This window comes from Jaculus jaculus, chromosome 1 (assembly GCF_020740685.1).
Source record: "Jaculus jaculus isolate mJacJac1 chromosome 1, mJacJac1.mat.Y.cur, whole genome shotgun sequence".
In the NCBI taxonomy this organism is placed as follows: domain Eukaryota; kingdom Metazoa; phylum Chordata; class Mammalia; order Rodentia; family Dipodidae; genus Jaculus; species Jaculus jaculus.
The window spans coordinates 229624411-229641776 of NC_059102.1; the positions used below are offsets into that span (position 1 = coordinate 229624411).

The 17366-nt window shown below is 51.5% G+C and overlaps 1 protein-coding gene across 5 annotated transcripts; it reads right to left on the minus strand.

Moving 5' to 3' along the window:
* Positions 1–1268: 1268 nt before the first annotated feature.
* Vps9d1 (VPS9 domain containing 1) lies at positions 1269–17359 on the minus strand. 5 transcript variants are annotated; one of them, XM_045141796.1, is made up of 16 exons: positions 17244–17275; positions 13336–13411; positions 11772–11946; positions 11583–11672; positions 11318–11480; positions 9297–9408; positions 9147–9209; positions 8629–8681; positions 8446–8533; positions 8198–8283; positions 5746–6263; positions 4794–4923; positions 4308–4516; positions 3937–4033; positions 2541–2645; positions 1269–2049 (listed from the first exon to the last, which is right to left on the minus strand). In XM_045141796.1, the coding sequence occupies exons 3-16, from the start codon at positions 11776–11778 to the stop codon at positions 1956–1958; spliced, it is 1815 nt and encodes a 604-aa protein (XP_044997731.1). In that variant the 5' UTR covers positions 11779–11946; positions 13336–13411; positions 17244–17275; the 3' UTR covers positions 1269–1955. The 5 variants fall into 5 exon arrangements, 4 of the variants coding, with proteins under 4 accessions (XP_044997731.1, XP_044997730.1, XP_044997729.1 ...); XM_045141795.1 differs by having other exon boundaries at positions 11583–11675; positions 17244–17274; XM_045141794.1 differs by lacking the exon at positions 11772–11946 and having other exon boundaries at positions 17244–17359.
* Positions 17360–17366: the final 7 nt, after the last annotated feature.

The following is a 17366-nucleotide window of genomic DNA, read 5'->3' on the forward strand; positions in this document are numbered from 1 at the left end:
AGGCAGAGGTAGGAGGATCACTGTGAGTTCAAGGCCAGCCTGGAGCTACAGAATGATTTCCAGGCCAGCTTGGGCTAGAGTGAAACCCAGCCTCAAGAAAACAAACAAAAAAGCTGGTGTGGCAGCACACACCTTTAATAGCAGCACTCAGAAGGCAGAGGTAGGATGATCACTGTGAGTTCGAGGCCACCCTGAGACAACATAGTGAATTTCAGGTCAGCCTGGGCTACAGTGAGACCCTACCTCAATCCCCCCCTACAAAAGTCACCCCCCCCCAGATTAAATACTTACTAAGGCTGGGAGGTGGCTCAGTGGATAAAGTGCTTGCTATTCAAGCCTGGGTTTGGCTCTCCAGATCCCATGTAAAAGCCAGAAGCTGTGGTTTATTTCTATAATTCTAGCATGCCTAAATGGGAAGACAGACTTTCCCAGAAGCTTGCAGACCAGCTAGCCTGGTGAGTTGAGCAGTACACAAGACCCTGCCTCAAACGAGATGGAAGGCAAGGACTAACACCTGAAAGTTGTCCTCTGAGCTCCACACTGCCTGTGTCTGGCCACCTCCTCCTAGGGTCATAATTACAACCATGGGCATCTATCTGTGTCTCCACATATAGAAGCACAACTATTACAGGGCATTCCTGTGTGTGAAATGAGGTTTCCTGTGACCTCTGCGGGAGGGCTCTATGCTCAAGCTGCTGTGGTAATTTTTTGTTTTCCTGAGGCAGGGGCTCTGTAGCCCCCAGACTGGCCTTGAACTTACAGTGATCCTCTACCTGAGTTTCCCAAATGCTGTGACTAAAGGCATGCACCACCATACCTGGAAGTGGTAACTTTTTATTTTTCGAGGCAAGGTCTCACTCTAGTCCAGACTGACCTGGAACACACTCTGTAGTCCCAGGCTGACCTTGAACTCGCAGCAATCCTCTCACCTCTACCTCCTGAGTACTATGATTAAAGACATATGCCACCACGCCCAGCTAGTGGTAACTTCTGACACTGAATTCCCAAGGATGCCTGCAGAGCTGTGTTGTAGAGGGTGAAGCCCAGACCTGCCTGGCTGGGAACAGCCCTGGCAGGATGCTGCTACTGTACAGAGGGTCCAGAGGTGAGCTGTGCCCACTCCCAGCATGCTGTCCTCTGGTCCTGGGATCTCTGCGGGGCGGGGGGGGGGGCAAGAGACAGTGGCTGTACTGTCTAAATCATGGCACCGGCACCCAGGCCCCTGCCTGCTTAGTGGGTGGAGAATAAGCAAGCCACATGGACTCAGATAGAGTGACCTCTTTATTATAGGCTGGGTTGGTGGCCCCTTGGGGCGTGTAACAGTCAAGGTGCTGAACCGTGGGCTCTCCCCAACCAGGAGAGGCTGTACAGCTGTGGGAATTGATCAAGGGTGCTAAATGTTCACTGTCCACCACTAAGGTGGACTTGGGTGGGAAGGGACAGTTAGGCCGGCAAAAGCAAGCAGGGCAGTTGCTGCCCAATAAATAAACAGCACAGCCTCATACCACTTGTGCTCGGTCTTCTGGAGAGGGGGATGGCGCTCTTGTTCTGGAGTCTGACAAGAAACTGGCTCAGATGAACGTTGGCTGTTTTGAGGGACTGGAAGGGAGCAAAACCAGACTGATAGGCCAGCCTTGGCCAGTCTCCCCGTGCCCCTTTCACTGTCCAGTGTCGATGACAGGAGGCCAGGGCTAGCCATGCACACTGCTGAGCCGTACCCTTTGCCACAGCTCCTCTCTCTGGGGCCTTTCAGAGGCCAGCCAGGACAGTACAGGCCTGGCACATGGAGCTGATTGGACCTTGTCCTGTTGCAGAAAAGGTACTGCCTCTGGGGCAGGTCTGGGATTATGAAGGGAGCAAGAGCTAGAGTCTGATCACAGCAGGCTGCCCCGACCAGATGTGCAGGGCAGTGCGGAGGTCCTATGGCTCCTTCAGTCCCTGGGTTCCAGCCTCCACTACTTGCCCAGGGCCCCCCGGGGTAGCAGCTCCACATAGCTCAGGGCACTCTGCAGGGAGGTCAGGCAGTACCCTTCCTCTCCAATAAGGTACCTGTGCAGGGGAAAGCACAGGGGCATGTGTCATTTAGACCGACTGGACACCCCACAACTCCAGAGGGCAACCTCTGCCCTCTCACCTGGGCACTGATGTGGCCAGAGCTGCGACTATTAGGGACTGGGGTGGAGGAGTCTTTTTGTCCCTACCTGTCCAGATGCAGGGATGGCTAGAGCACAGACTACCCAGGCAAATGCTATTCCTGCAGCTCCTGTCTACTGTGTACTGAGAGAGGGGCTATGGAACACACTTGTCTGAGTGCCCGGTTCACAGGTGGACTTTGGAGGACTGTCCAAAGGTGAGGATGGGGCTGCAGGCCTCCCTCACAGCCCCCAACTCTATCATCCCCAATGGTTTAGGTCTGGGCTTGAGGTTCCCATGTCCCCAGTGCCACAGATTCCGTGTCCACAGCCCTTCCCACAGAGACCTCCCACCCTAGGGAAATCACACTCATCCCCCGGCCCCCACTGGCAGGTGGTCTTTCGTACCCCTCATGAATGAATTCCTCTAGGGCTGCACACTCCGATACCAGCTGGGGCAGGCCACTCCTCAGCACCACAAAGGACAGAATGGGCAGCAGGTCGTCAGCACCACTGCTGGGCAAAGCACAGGGGATGGTGAGCCTAGGGCCATAGTGGCCACTCACTCCTGATCCCTGGGGCCATTGTGGATGGTTACAATCCCTGTCATTTCCCACCCACCAGCATCATAGGAGATCTCCTGGCCATGGTGACACTGTTCCCAGACAGGAATGCCAGCAGCTGGATATACGTGTGGCACCCCCTTCCACTCCTCCAGTTGCTTGTGGTCTCACAGGCTTTTGTTAGCTCAGGGGCAGGAGAGGGCTGAGATTGGGAAATGCTCATCTCTGCATTGGGTCTTTCTAGACCCACCTCAGAAATGTCTAGGTATACCGGTGAGGGTGTGTATGGAGAACAAAGAGGCAGCCAGAATCTGAGACTGTGGCTCAGGTCTAACCCCAAAGCCCAGGGACGCACCACCCACCTGCTGCGCCTGCTCAAGGTCCTGCCGCCTGCAAGGACATGGTGGCTTCCCACTGTTCCCCTGTGTGGGGCTGGCTTGGACCAAGATTTTAAAATGTAGCCCTGCCTTTCTTTTGTAAAATGGGTAAAGAAGGCAGACGATGGATCAGCAACTGGACATTGGAGAGCATGGAAAACACCCGTCCCTTCCTCCCCAGTGACCTCACACTTGGCTCTAAGGTGTAATTGGCTCCAAGGTCTAATTGCAGGGCTTCAAGTGCAAGCCAGGGTCATGACCCCTCTCCCACCAATGACAGTTATACTCAGGACTGACCCAGGCACTTAAAGCAGGGTGGCAGACCTCATGTAGGAGGTGTGGGGGGCAGTAACTCCAAGTCAGAAGCTGCTGGCCATAGCTGAGTTGAGGGGAGTTGGGAGTAGGATTAGGCATCCAGCTCCCAGGCTATGTGACTTGGGTGGGGAGAAGTAGACTCATGTAGGACCTGCCAGGGAACCCTAATCCTGGAAGGTCAGTGCAGGAAGTAGGTCCCTAATAAGAGCCTGCACCTTCTCTGTTCCCTGTACGTGTGTCCTAGAGTTCAGGCATGTGCTTCTGGGAAGAGTACCCCCCAGTTCCACCAGATCAACCAGGACCCTGATTTCCAGGGAGCCTTGGCCTAGCCCGAGGGCACTGCAGCAGCAGCCTTGTCCACGTGGGCCTGGTCAGTCATGGAGGTGGGAGCCCTGCTCCTACCCTCAGCTGGCCCAGGGTCCTTGCTCTGAAGTTACATGCACTGGGCCCGTGGAGACAAGCAGGCCACCAGGGTCCTTTTGCTCAAGCACAAGGCAGACTCTACATACTCATGTCTTCGCAAAGCAGTGTCCTTCACCCTGGACTCACATGGCAGCAACAGGGGGCTGGGGTCCGGCCTCAGGCCTGGCCTCGTGGGCACGGCAGTAGTCTTCTGCACAGATGCAGATGACCCTCAGGGTCCGCACTGTGACACAGAAACATAGCTTTAGTGGGGCGAGATGGGGGATGAAACAGAAAAACTTGAGGGGCCCGATGCAGGGGGAAGCATGCTGGTGCCCCCAACCCGGGTCCTCCTCATATTGCCTACCCTCCTCCTGATACACAGGGTTTGGGAGACCCACTATCCTGCCACCATCCCTCCCAAGGGTATCGCCCCCACATCTGACGAGTGACAGGCCTATAGGCCGGAAGGGGAGCTTCTGCCTCTCAAACCTCTGGGACCCTCAGACTCCCCGCACCGATACACTCTAGCTTCTTCTGAGGGCAACTCTCCAGGACCAGTAGCCCTAGCTCCTGGGCAGCAGCACAGTACGGGTAGGTGGAGGCCCCTTGAGCTTCAGGGCTCCGGGGGAGGAGCTTGGTAGGGACGCCAAGGGCCGCTGGGGGTGCACTCCTGTACAGCTCCATGCTCTTGCTCACGGCCGCCTCCCGGGTTCGGTGAACACTCCTGGAGCAAAAGGACCTGGCTCAGCTACCACAGAGCTACTGTCCCAGAGACAAGCAAGACTGTGGCTGGGGTGGGGGGGCTTCTCTGGAGCTCAGTGCTGGGAGGGATGTTTACCTGAGTAAACATCCTGACTGTCTCTAAGACAGACAGGAGGTGGGAACGGGCCGCTGCAAACTTGAAACACTTAAAGATGGCCTCCAGATCAGGCCAGGCCATTGGGAAACTGGGCTGGAGATGCCAGCTCCTGACGGGGATTTTCACTGGGCTGGGGGAATACCTGTAGAGGGCCAGTAGCATGGGCCACAGTGGGGAGAAGAAGGGCTCCTCAATGCATGCCAGGCAACGGTCCTTGGAGGTGGCTGTATTCAGGCTTTCAAAGGCCAGAAGGGTCAGCGAGAGCAGCCTGTCTGCCAGGAGCAGAGTTGGGGATGTCCAGATGGGCCCCTACCCCCCCCCCCCCATATCTAGAGGCTCTAAGGCCAGAGCCAAGGTGTCCCTGGGCCCCAGAGCCAGCCTCTGTGCCACTGTGCTACAGGCAGCATCAAGGCCCAGCGGGAAGAGAGGTTCACCTGGTTCTTCCACTTGCGCACCATCTCATGCCCATCCCCTGCCCATCCTGTGTTGGTGTAGCCTGAAGCAGGTCCCAACTCCTCTGCCTCCCTGGGGCTGACTTGGTCATACCCAGCTCCCATGTAGCCAAGGGGTCTACAGAAAGGGGATGGCAGTCCCTAAAGGACATGCTCCCAAGCCTACAGGAACCCAGGCACCTTCAGAATCATGAGGCAGGCCAGCCCTGGTGGGGGAAGGAGGACATCATTAAGTTCTCAGGATGTGGGCAGGGCCTAGGCTGCTGGCCTTCCTCCCTGGTTCATACAAGACCCCAGGTGCTCTGGGGTAGGCACGGCCACGCCTCCTGCTGACCAGAAGCTCTGAAGGCAGGCCCTCTTCCAACAGAAAAGTAGAAGGGACCAGGAAATACATCAAAGGGTGAACAGGCCTTGTCTCCCAATCTCCCTTTGTAACCCAGGGAGCTTCCATATGCGTCCTCTCCCCTTCCCTGCCCCACAACTCTCCAAGGGACTTAGGTGGACCAGGGACTGCTCTGCTGGGCTGAGTGCTTGGGCCCAAAGGCAGGTGGACACAAGGCTCTGCTGTCCTGGGGAGCAAGCTGCACTTGAGGGCTAAGAGGCTGCGGGAACAGCTCCTGAGTTGGTGCCCCGCTGGCTCACCGATGGCATTGTGTATGTCCTTCACTGTGGTCTTCAGACACTCCAGCAAGGGCTCCCTCTTTGCTCCTGGGGTCTGTGGCTCAGGCTGTCCCCCAGAACCCCTGCCCCATCTCTCAGATATAGACAAAAACTGTTCTAGGTCTTCAAAGGAGCTGTCCTTGTCTGGCAGGCGGGATGAGGCGTCCACTAGAGGTGAGGAAGGCCCTGCTGGGCTGCTGTCTGCTCCTCGGTCCAGAGGGCCAGGGTAGAGTGGGGGTGTGGGTGGCGTGGCAGGGGGTCCATCCTGGGGTCTCAGGACTGTGCTGGGCTCTGGTGGGGAGAGCATGCAGTAGAGGCTCTGGGAGGACCGCAGTCGCCGGCTCCCTGGAGCCAGCAGCCCATTGGTGTCTGGGGGCAGGGAGCAGCAGCCCGGGGCAGGCGCAGAGCTGGCAGCGGCATGGCTCACGACGGGGTACAGGGTGCCATATACTTCACACTGGAGCTTCTTCAGGAGCTTCGGGATCGGGTGGTCGGGAAGGCTGCAAGGAGAGAAGCAGGTCCACAGGTACAGTGGGCCCTGAAGAGGACACTGAGGAAGGCCTCTGCCATTCACCCACCAACTGTCCTCACCTCCAGCACAGAGCAAAGATGCCAAAGTGCCCGTCAGCAGAGCTGGACAGGGCCTCAATCTTTTTTCTGACCTCAGAACTGAGAAATCCAACAGTGACCTTGACCACCTGAGCCTTCTGTGTAATATCGCTTATTTACAAAGGTTTCCACATACGAAAAGCTTCAGAGAAGTGATTCTTTTGCTGCTGGTTGTTAGTATTAAAAATAAAGTGTAGGGGGCTGGAGAGATGGCTTAGCGCTTAAGCGCTTGTCTGTGAAGCGACAAGGCTCTATTCCCCAGGATCCACACTAGCCAGATGCACAAGGGGGCGCATGCATCTGGAAATCGTCTGCAGTGGCTGGAAGCCCTGGCATATCCATTCTCTCTCTCTCTTTCTGTCTGTCACTCTCAAATAAATAAATAAAAATAGACCAAAAAAAATAAAGTGTGGGGAAAAAAGAACACTCCAGAGTGCTGCAAAGTTCACAACAAAAGGAGGTGAGAGCCAGATATGGTGGCATACACCTTTAATCCCAGCACTTGGGAGGCAGAGGTAGGAGGATTGCCATGAGTTCAAGGTCACCGTGAGACTACACAGTGAATTCCAGGTCAGCCTGGGCTAGAGCGAGACCATACCTTGAAAAACCAAAAAAAAAAAAAAAAAAAAAAAAAAAGGGTGAGTCAGGTCAAACAAATATTAATTAAAACATTAAAACATGTGGGTGGGAGAGATGGCTTAGTGGTTAAGGCATTTGCCTGTGAAGCCTAAGGAGTGCCGGTTCAACTTTCTAGTACCCGTGTAAGCCGGATGCACAAGGTGATGCATGTGTCTGGAGTTTGTTTTCAGTGGACAGAGACCCTGGAATGCCCATTCTCTCTTTTTCTGCCTCTTTTCCTCTCAAATATATATTTTAATAAATGTATAATTCCCACAAACTGGAAAATCAGTTGACTACACAGCACAAATAATTCCAAAGGAAATACAAGGATTCAATTCTCTTTCTCAAAAAAACAAAACAAAACAAAACAAAAAAAAAACAAAAATAATTAAATAAATAAAGCCGGGTGTGGTGGCACACACCTTTAATCCCAGCACTTGGGAGGCAGAGATAGGAGGATTGCTATGAGTTCAAGGCCACCCTGAGACTCCATAGTAATCCAGGTCAGCCTGGGCTAGAGTGAGACCTTACCTCAAAAAAAACCAAAAGAATAAAATAAATTTAAAAAAAGTATGGGGGTGGAGGTGGAGAGATTGCTTAGCAGTTAAGGCACTTGCCTGCAAAATCAAAGGACCCAGATTCAATTCTCCAGTGCCCACATAAAGCCAGATGCACAAGGTGGCGCATGCATCTGGAGTTCATTTATAGTAGCTGGAGGCCCTGGCATGCCATTCTTTCTCTCAAACAAACAAACAAACAAATAAATAAATAAAATATTTTAAAAAAATAAAGTGTGGTGCTAGAGAGATGGCTCAGTGGCTAAAGGTACTTGCTTGCAAAGCCTGAAAGCCCTGGTCTGATTCCATGAAAAGCCAGATGCACAAAGTGACACATGCATCTGGAGTTCATGTGCAGTGGCAGGAGGCCCTGGTGCACCCATTCTCCCCTCTCCCTCTCTGCTTGCAAATAAGTAATAAAATATTTAAAATAAAAGGTGGCTTGTTCTACCTGGGGAAGCTTAGTGAAGCCAGTGAAAAGCCATCAGCACATAGGGCTGCCAGCCTGGGTTTAGCAGCAGGAGCCCCTTGCCCCTAGGACTATTGGCAGCCCCCTAGGCATCCTAAATAATCTTTCTAACATTCTTCCTCATCATCCAGTAGCCCACAGGAAGAACCTCAGGCCAGGGAATAGGGTCTTTGGGTACCTGAGTAAGTGGGAAACCAGGTTGGTCACCAGTGCCAGGTCCCCTGGGCTCCTCTTCAGCTTGGCCCTCCAGTGCTTTGGCCATTCCTGCATGACAGAGGGCCTTGGAGGAAAGCAGAGGATTCCCCACCACAGGCTGCCCTCTGCCCTTCCAAGGTTGTACAGGGTCTCCCTGGGTGGTGGGAAAGAAGCAACGCCTTCATGCCCACGTGACCCCTGGCTCTGCTTGTACGAGTGCGACTCACTCACATGGTCTTGCTCATATTCCAGGATGGCTGCATAGAGGGCCCGCTGTTCCCGCTCCTCTGGGGTCAAGGCAACCTGACTGTAGAACCTCCTGGAGAGGAAGACAAATGGGACCAGGGATGGACCTGTGGGCCCGCAAGCCCATGCCAGGCCTCCCAGCAGGCCTCAGACAGGGAGGAGACGCACCTGTTGGCAGCCTCTTGAAGCCGCAGGCGGCGCTCCTCCATCTTCCGCTGGAGCTAAGGTGACAGAGTCAAGGGGCCAGCGGAATCTGAATGGACCTCCATCCCTGCCCCGTCCCTCACCTGCTCCACACTCTCCTAGTACCTGACATGTCTTAGGGGTGCAGCAGGCAAGTAAGGCTACTTCTGTCCTCCAGAGGGTGAGTCCAGCAGTGCACAAGGCCAAGAGGACAGGCACCAGCTCAGGGAGGGGCTGGTCCTGGGGAAGGCAGATTGAGGGTGGAGAGTACCTAGTTGGAGCTGGGAAGGGCAGTGGGCAGCTCATGTATGAGCCAAGAGGACAGAGGCCTGAGGAGGACCAGGCAGCAGGCCAGAGGCAAAGGCCATCTCCCTGAGGATGTGCTCCTCTACAGCTGTAGGGACCCTCAGTCTCACATCTACCTGGTCCCTGGTTCCTCCTCCCTACTCTGCACCTCCTCTACCCTCAGCTCAGGACCCCACATAATCTCCCCTCAAGGATGCCGTCTCCTCTCTGGCTTTGGCAATCACCAGGTTCTCCATCATCTGCCGTTGCAGAGACAGGGTCTAGGGAGGAAGGAAGAAGTAAGACCCATTCTTCATCTGCCTGCACCCTTCCTTCACCAACCCAGTCCCACCCTGGGTCCTGCTCACCAGTGACGTCTTCTGCATGGCCTGGCTGGGGTCCAGACGGGCCATCCGGGCTTCATATGTGGCTTTCAGCTTCTGGTTCTGCAGAGAGGCCTCCTCCAGTGGTGTCAGCTCCCTATAAACAGTGACAAGCTGCTATCCAATGTGCAGGAAGCCCAGGAGCATCTGGTAACCTGAGCAGCTATCCTCCTATCCCTTGGGACCAGGAGGTAAGATGAGGTGATGAGGCGGGAAGAAAACACTGAGATTTTTTTAAATTAAATTAATTTTTTTTAAAATAAAGGAGTGGTTTTTTTTTTTGTTTATTTGTTTTGTTTTGTTTTGTTTTCAAGGTAGGGTCTCGCTCTAGCCTAGGCTGATCTGGAATTCACTATGTAGTCTCAGGGTGGCCTCGAACTCATGGCGATCTTCCTCCTGAGTGCTGGGATTAAAGTTGTACCACCACACCTGGCTCAGAGGGGTGTTCTAAGTCGAGCTAGAGACAACTGCCTCCTCTAATCTACTGCCAAGACATGGGTTTTGGTTTTGCCAGAACTCCTGCTTTCGCAAGAAAAGCTGGGCATCTGGACTTTGATGAACATCAATTAGAGAGCTATGGCAACAACAGGGAACTCATGAAAGGTTCTGCACTGGCCAAACAAGATCCATATGTGACACATGAAAGGGAGAAATGTGTCGACTCAGTGAGTGATGGCAGCAAGCCACACGCTCCCCCACCCTCTGAGAGTTAGCAGACAGTGGGGTGTGGAGAAGCCTGAGGAGGGAAGAGTCCATCCTGAAGTCGGTATCTGTGCTTGGCCCAGTGCTCCCACAGGAAGTATCTGGGGAGCCAGGAGGCTGCAGACACCCTTAAAAGATGAGGTAGGAGGGTGTCATTCATCTATACAGAGCACATTGGGTTTCTTACATCTGTGTCCAGGTTATCTTATCTTTCATTACTTTTAGGAAACTGCCTCCTGTTATATCTTCAAATAATGCCTCCTTCTCAATTCCTTCCTTCCTTTCTTCCTTCCTTCCCTCTTTCCTTCCTCTCTCCCTCTTTCTTTCTTTCTTTCTTTCTTTCTTTCTTTCTTTCTTTCTTTCTTTCTTTCTTTTTTCTTTCTGAGTTTTAAGAAACATGTTAGGCATTTCATCTCTCCTATCTTCTGTTTTGTTTGTTCTTTTGACATCTGAATTTTTTTTTTATGCCTTTTTACCAATTTACTAACTTTCTTTTTTCAGATACGCCTACTCTGTTGTTACAAACCTGTCCACTCTTTTTGTTGTTGTTATTAGTTTTTTTTTCATGGTAGAGTCTCGCTATAGCCCAGGCTGACCTGGATTTCACTATGTAGTCTCAGGGTGGTCTCAAACTCATGGTGATCCTCCTACCTCTGCCTCCCAAGTGCTGGGATTAAATGCATAAGCCACCATTTCTGGTTTCAACTAGTTTTAAATAAACAATTCTAGCATTGTATTTTTTTGGTTTGTTTCTAAGTGTGTGTCTATAGTTTCATGTTTGGGTATTTTCAAACTTGTGCTTTGAATCTCTGAAGAGTGCAGCATGATTAATCTGTGTCTAACCATTATCTGGAAACTTTTAGGTCTGTTTCTGCTATCATTCCCTCATCATTTCCTTTTCCTTTCCTTTTTATTCACTTCCCTTCCTTTTTCTTTCCCCTTTCCCTTTCCATGTCCCTTCCTTCCTTTTTTTTTTTTTTTTTTTTTTTTTTTTGAGGCAGGGTCTCACTCTAGACAGGCTGACCTGGAATTCACTCTGCAGTACCAGGCTGGCTTCAAACTCACAGTGATCCTCCCTCCTATTCCTCCCCAGTGCTGGGATTAAAGGCCTTGCCACCACATCTGGCTGCTGCTTCCTTTACTGTCTTTCATTCTGTGTCACTAATTTTATGAAATTTCTCATTAAGAGGACTTGGAAAAAGGATGTTTCTATGTTTCTATTCTGGAACCCACATTAGCCAAATGTCCCATGGCCTCCAAACCCAATCCCAGAATCAATATGGTTCCCATCTTGCCCATCTTACTTCTTGGAGCTTTGAGATTCTGCCACCTGCAGCTTCTGAAAGATCTCAGGAGGCAGGAAAGGAGAGAGCTTCCCTCCTTCGTCTGAACACACCCGGCGGTGTCGGCTGGTAGGCAAGGGCACTGGCGCAGCCACAGGCACAGCTGGCTTCAGACGTGTTTTCCCTGCAAGCCACGTGCAGCCAGGGGTTAGTGGGTTAGGCCCCATTCCACAAAGCAGATGCTGACTGGGAGAGCCTAGGAGGGCCCCCTCTTTTGGGCACCCACCGAGCTTGGCAGCTGTTGACTGGGCACGCTCCAGACACTGCTCAGCCAGCTTCAGCATCTTCGAGGTGTCGGAGGGCACAGGTTCCCCAGCTTCTGGGGAAAGGACAGGAAGGTTGATTAAAGTCAGTTCTACCACAAATCAAACACTTGCTAAGAACAGGGGAAGTGGAAAAAGTTGGGCAAGCTCACCCTTCATTCATCTGATCATCATGGCCCAGGACCATGCATGTGCCTGTGCTTGGCAGCCCAGCATCAGACTGATTCTTGCCCTTCTTTAGTGCTTGCGTGTCAGGGGCCTGCTGTCCTCACGGGGCCTGCCTGTAACTGCAGCTCCTTTGAGGGTAGCCATGCAGCTTCATGGCCACTGCAGAGAGACAAGGATATGCTACAGGCTGTCCTCGTCCTGCCACCCATGAACTGCCTGTGCCCCAGACTTGCCCTCTGCAGGTGTAGCAGTGAGTGCCCCCACCATTTCATCCCCTACCCAGAGGTGTGTGTGCTGCCCTTTCCCTCCATAGGTCTGTTTTATCAGCAGCAACGTCCTCTCCCCGAACCCTGCCAGGCCCAGGCCCTGGATCCACAGTGGTGTCCTGCTTCCCCTTACAATGGACCCCTCACAAACTCCATTTTCCTCCTTCTGCTTTAACCTCTCAGTGCCCCTAAACTGCCAAAGATGGCAAGCCACTCAGGTTTTTCTATATTCTGAGATGTCACCTTCCTTTCGGGTTCCTCTTACTGGTCTCTCCAGAGCATAGCTGAGCTCATTTGCTCCCTGCTAGCTCTCTCCCATGTCCAGTGGGCTGCTTGCCCCTCAGACTTCACAAGGTTACAGTGGAATTTTCTGCCCCTCCCCTCACACATCTGCGCCTGCCCCATCAGCTGCCGAGAACATTCTCTGTACTAGCAACTCACATTCAACACTCAGCAAGTTTAAGCTCTTCACTCCTCCTGCCTATATGTGGCACAGATTCTATGTTTTTTTCTTTTTTGGTTTTTGGAGGTAGAGTATCACTCTAGTCCATGCTGACCTGGACTTCACTATGTAGTCTCAGGGCAGCCTGGAACTCACGGAGATCCTCCTAACCTCTGCCTCTCAAGTGCTGGGATTAAAGGCTTGTGCCACCACGCCCAGCCAGCTTCCACTGTGGTGCTGGTTCTCCCACAAAACTCAAAGCCTCCACAAGCTTTTCCTCAGAAGAGAAGTCCTTCAGTTTTACCCAAGATGCACAGAGCCCTGCCACACATACTTCTTTCTCAGGAATTTTTTTCTTTTTTTAAAAAAAAATTTTATTGTATTTATTTGAGAGCGAGAAAGAAGCAGGTAGAGCGAGTGAGAGAGAAAATGGGCACATCAGGGCATCTAGCCCTGCAAACGAACTCCAGATACATGTGCCACTTTGTGCATGTGGCTTACATGGGTCTTGGGAATTGAACCTGGGTCCTTTGGCTTTGTAGGCAAAAGCCTTAACCACTAAGCAATCTCTCCAGCCCCTTTCTCAGGATTTTTGCATGTACCTCTGATAACAATGTCTTACCTTTGTATGTCTTGCCCCATTTGAGTACCTATCCCCTTACCCACAGCACAGTCCCTCAAGACTACCATGTCTTACTATGACAGCTCATGCTTGTGGCAAACTTGCTGCTAATAGCCAGGCTGGAAAGATAAAGAAGGCTCCTAGCCCTGGGGCCCACTAAGGGCTAAGTTGCCCATGTTTTAGCTCTCATGAGGGGAATAGAAAGCCTGAGCACATACCTCTAGTGTTTTCAACTTCTTCCAGTAACACCTGGGAGATGTAGTGGATGCTCCTCAGATACTCCATGTATGCCTCCTATGTATAAGTAAAACAATGGCAGGGGTCAGGCCAGTAGAGGAGAGTGACTGATTCTTGCCTGCCTGGTTGGAAGCCCTTGTGGGAAACACAGAATCCACAGCTCATTTCTGACAGACTTATAGGCTGTTTAGCTGAGAATATGTTGTGTTCAGTAATGGTCCACCTACCACACAATGAACTCAAAGCATGTGTCTGTACAAATGCACTGGGCAGTTAAGCTGGAAAACAGTTGGGACACATTTCTCCCCTCTCTCCTTTATCTCCAGCATAGGATGGAACTGCGATTCAATGAGGGGGGCAGGGGAGGCAGCCAGAGCAACGCTGTCAATTTTCATTATGTATTACGAGTTTCCTTCTTGTGCAACTTGAAGACCCCATGTAGTGGTTTGACTCAGGTGTCCCCATAAACTTAGGTGTTCTGAATGCTAGGTTCCCAGCTGATGGAGATTTGGAAATTAACACATCCAGGAGGCAGTGTGTTGTTGGGGGCGGGCTTATGGGTGTTATAACCAGCTCTTCCTTACTAGTGTTTGGCACACTTTCCTGTTCCTATTATCCACCTGATGTTGGCCAGGAGGTGATGTCCACCCTCTGCTTATGCCATCATTTTCCCTGCCATCATGGAGCTTCCCCCTCAAGCCTGTATGCTAAGATAAACCTTTTTTTTTTCCCCACAAGTGGCTCTTGGTTGGGTGATTTTTACCAGCAATGTGAACCTGACTGAAACAGTAAAGTGGTACTGAGGAGTGGGATTGCTGCTGGACACCTGACTGTGTGGCTTTGTCCTTTTGGAGCTGATTTTCAAGAGGAATGTGGGAGGAGTTGAAACCTTGGCCTAAGAGATGCCTTGCAGTGCTGTAAGTACAGCTTGATGGACTATTCTGGTCAGAGTTGAAAGATCTGAATGCAGTAAGAACTATGGACTATAAGGTTTGGCTTATGAGGGTGAAAAAGAGCTTTGCTTGGACGGGACTACAGGTGATTTGGGTGAGAGGCTTGCTGTTATGCCCGTGTCCTGAGAACTTGTGTGGGTTACAGTACATAGTAACATACTGATTTGAGCAGAGGGATATGGCATAGAAAGAAATGTTTAGGCCAAAACTGCTGCCTGTTCAACTGCTATTGAAAGATTTACAAGCATTGAGATTGGGCCAGCTGACTTGCATTGGGGCAACAGGAATTGTAGACTCTTTTGAAGGGGCCTGAGTGCTAAGGAGTGCCCTGATCTTCAAAGTCTGCTTTACCCCCCCCATCCCCCGAGTTAACAAATTGGCACTCTACCTGGTATTGTGGAGTATAAAAAATGCAGGAAAGAGAGGGTCATTGATTTTGCAACATGGTCTTGTGTTTTGGAAACAGCCAGGGACAGTGTGAAGCAGGTTTGCTGGATGCCTGCATGGAGACCTGATGGAGCTGTGAGGATGTACTGTGGCTCTCAGTGGAAATACAGTAGAGATGCTGGGACCACAAGACGACTGCTAAGGAAAGCTGCTGGCCCCAGATGAAGTTTTCCAGTACTGTGAGTTGAAGGGGTGGAATTGAAACTCCAGACACTTGTTGCTGGTTAGAATTATTGGACATGGAGACTTGTCACTGGAAAGTTGCTGGACTTGGAGCAACAGAGTTTGGTGTTTGCCCTGTTTAAATCATCTATTGCTTGAGTATTCTTTGCTATGCCCAATGCTATCTTTTACAGTGTGAGTATTTATTCTATGCCTTTATGGTTTTTTGAGGTTAGTTTTTGGTATTATGACTCAGTTAAAAGATCTTGCACTATGGGGATATATGAATATCACTGGAATCAATAAAAACTATGAGACTTTTAAAGTTGGATGAATGCATTGCATTTTACATCATGTATGGTTATCAGTTTATGGGGGCCAGGGTGGAATGTGGTGGTTTAATTCAGGTGTCCCTCATAAACTTAGGTGTTCTGAATGCTAGGTTCCCAGCTGATGGAGACTTGGGAATTAACACTTCCAGGAGGCAGTGTATTTTGGGGGGTGGGCTTATGGGTATTATAGCCAGTGTCCACATGTCAGTGTTTGGCACACTTTCTTTTTCCTGTTGTCCACCTGATATTTCCTGATGTCCACCCTCTGCTCATGCCATTGTTTTCCCTGCCATCATGGAGCTTCCCCCTCGAACATGTAAGCCAAAATAAACCTCTTTTTACCCACAAGCTGCTCTTGATTGAGTGATTTCTACCAGCAATGTGAACCTGACTGCAACACCCCATATTCCATGGATTAAGAAAAGGATTTTGCCAGGCTTGGTGGAGCATGCCTTTAATCCCAGCACTCGGAAGGCAGAGGTGGGAGGACCACTGTGAGTTTGAGGCCACCCTGAGACTACATAGTTAATTGCAGGTCAGCCTGGACCAGACTGAGACTCTACTTCAAAACAACAACAACAAGGCTGGAGAGATGGCTTTAGCAGTTAAGGCACATGCCTGCGAAGCCTAAGGACCCAGGTTTGATTCTCCAGGTCCCACATGAGCCAGATGCACATGGTGGCGCGTGTGTTTGGAGTTCATTTGCAGTGGCTAGAGGGCCTGGCGTGCCCATTCTCTCTCTCTCTCTCTAACTCTAATAAATAAATAAAAATAAAACAACAACAAAAACATTAAAAAAGGTATTTCCTGAGCTGGAGAGAAGACTTATAGGTTAAGGTGCTTGCCTGGAAAGCCTAAGGACCTAGGTTTGATTCCCTAGAACCCACACAAATCAGATGCATATGGTGGTGCATGTGTCTGGAGCTCGTTTGCAGTGGCTAGAGGCCCTGCCATGCCCATTCTCTCCAATAAATAAATAAAAATTTTAAAAAATGTGGGCATGGTGGTAATCCAAGCACTTGGGAGGCAGAGGTAGGAGGGTCATTGTGAGTTCAAGGCTACCTTGAGATGACATAGTGAATTCCAGGTCATCCTGGGCTAGAGTTGGACCCACCTCAAAAAACCAAAAAGAAATCATCTCATGAGAGGGTAAATTGAGAACAAAGGTGCATATCTAATCCCAGAATAAGTATTCTCTGTACTTGCTGGAGCCTTGCACACTGAATTGCACTGTAACTGCTCTGTCCAGGGCACTCTGACAGCTCAGGACACCAGGTACGCCACACTTCAAAGATACGATAAATGGATTTCAGGTGGGATTTCAGACTTGTGCCAGGCATAGTGGCACACACCCTTAATCCCGGCACTCGCGAGGCAGAGGTGGGAGGATCACCGTGAGTTCGAGGCCATCCTGAGACTACATAGTGAATTCCAGGTCAGCCTGGGTTAAAGCGAGCCCCTACTCTAAATACCCCCCCCCCAAACAAACCCACCCGAACATGGGGACTAGGGTGCTTTTCCTAGGCAAACACTGATTCCTCCACTCCCGGGATGGCCCAAGGTTGACTGACAGGCTTGTCTACCTGGCTGCCATTCTTTGAGGTAGCATTCATCCTCAATGACAGGGCACACCCCTCCCCGCCTGCATTCCTTTCCAAACGACCTCTAAAGATGACTGCAAATAGCCGCATCACGAATGAGCTCGTAGTTAGCCTACACACCCCCCCCCTGCCCGTCACCTACATCTTGGAGGGGAGCTTCGCAGGCCCTTCCCCCTCCCTTTACAAACCGAACCGTGGCTCTGATTCACCGACTCAATGAACAGGTAAACCTGAGACCAAGAGCGGGCTGAGCTATGAGGTCACTGCACAGCATGCACTCGCCACCGCCCGCCCAAGAGATGCTCAGCGGGTCCCGGCGCCTCGAGACCCCCCTGGCGCTGCCCGCTTTCATCATCACAGGCCGGATCCTCGCCCGCATCCCTCTCTGCCTTACCCGGGGCCGGTTGCCAGTGTCCAGCTCGATGGCCCCGTTCGCCAGCTTCATGGCACTCTGCAGCGGCTTCGCCGCCGTGTCCCCGGCCGCAGCGGCCATAGTGCGGGGCGGGGGAGGCGAGGG

Excerpts from the sequence above, each read along its gene's own strand:
- Vps9d1 (XM_004664781.2), bottom strand. The coding sequence starts at position 17,342 with ATGGCCGCTGCGGCCGGGGACACGGCGGCGAAGCCGCTGCAGAGTGCC. Across the intron at positions 9,210-9,296 it reads CCATGCAGAAGACGTCACTG|ACCCTGTCTCTGCAACGGCA; the intron begins GTGAGCAGGACC and ends CTTCCTCCCTAG. Across the intron at positions 8,682-9,146 it reads CCAAAGCCAGAGAGGAGACG|CTCCAGCGGAAGATGGAGGA; the intron begins GCATCCTTGAGG and ends CTGTCACCTTAG.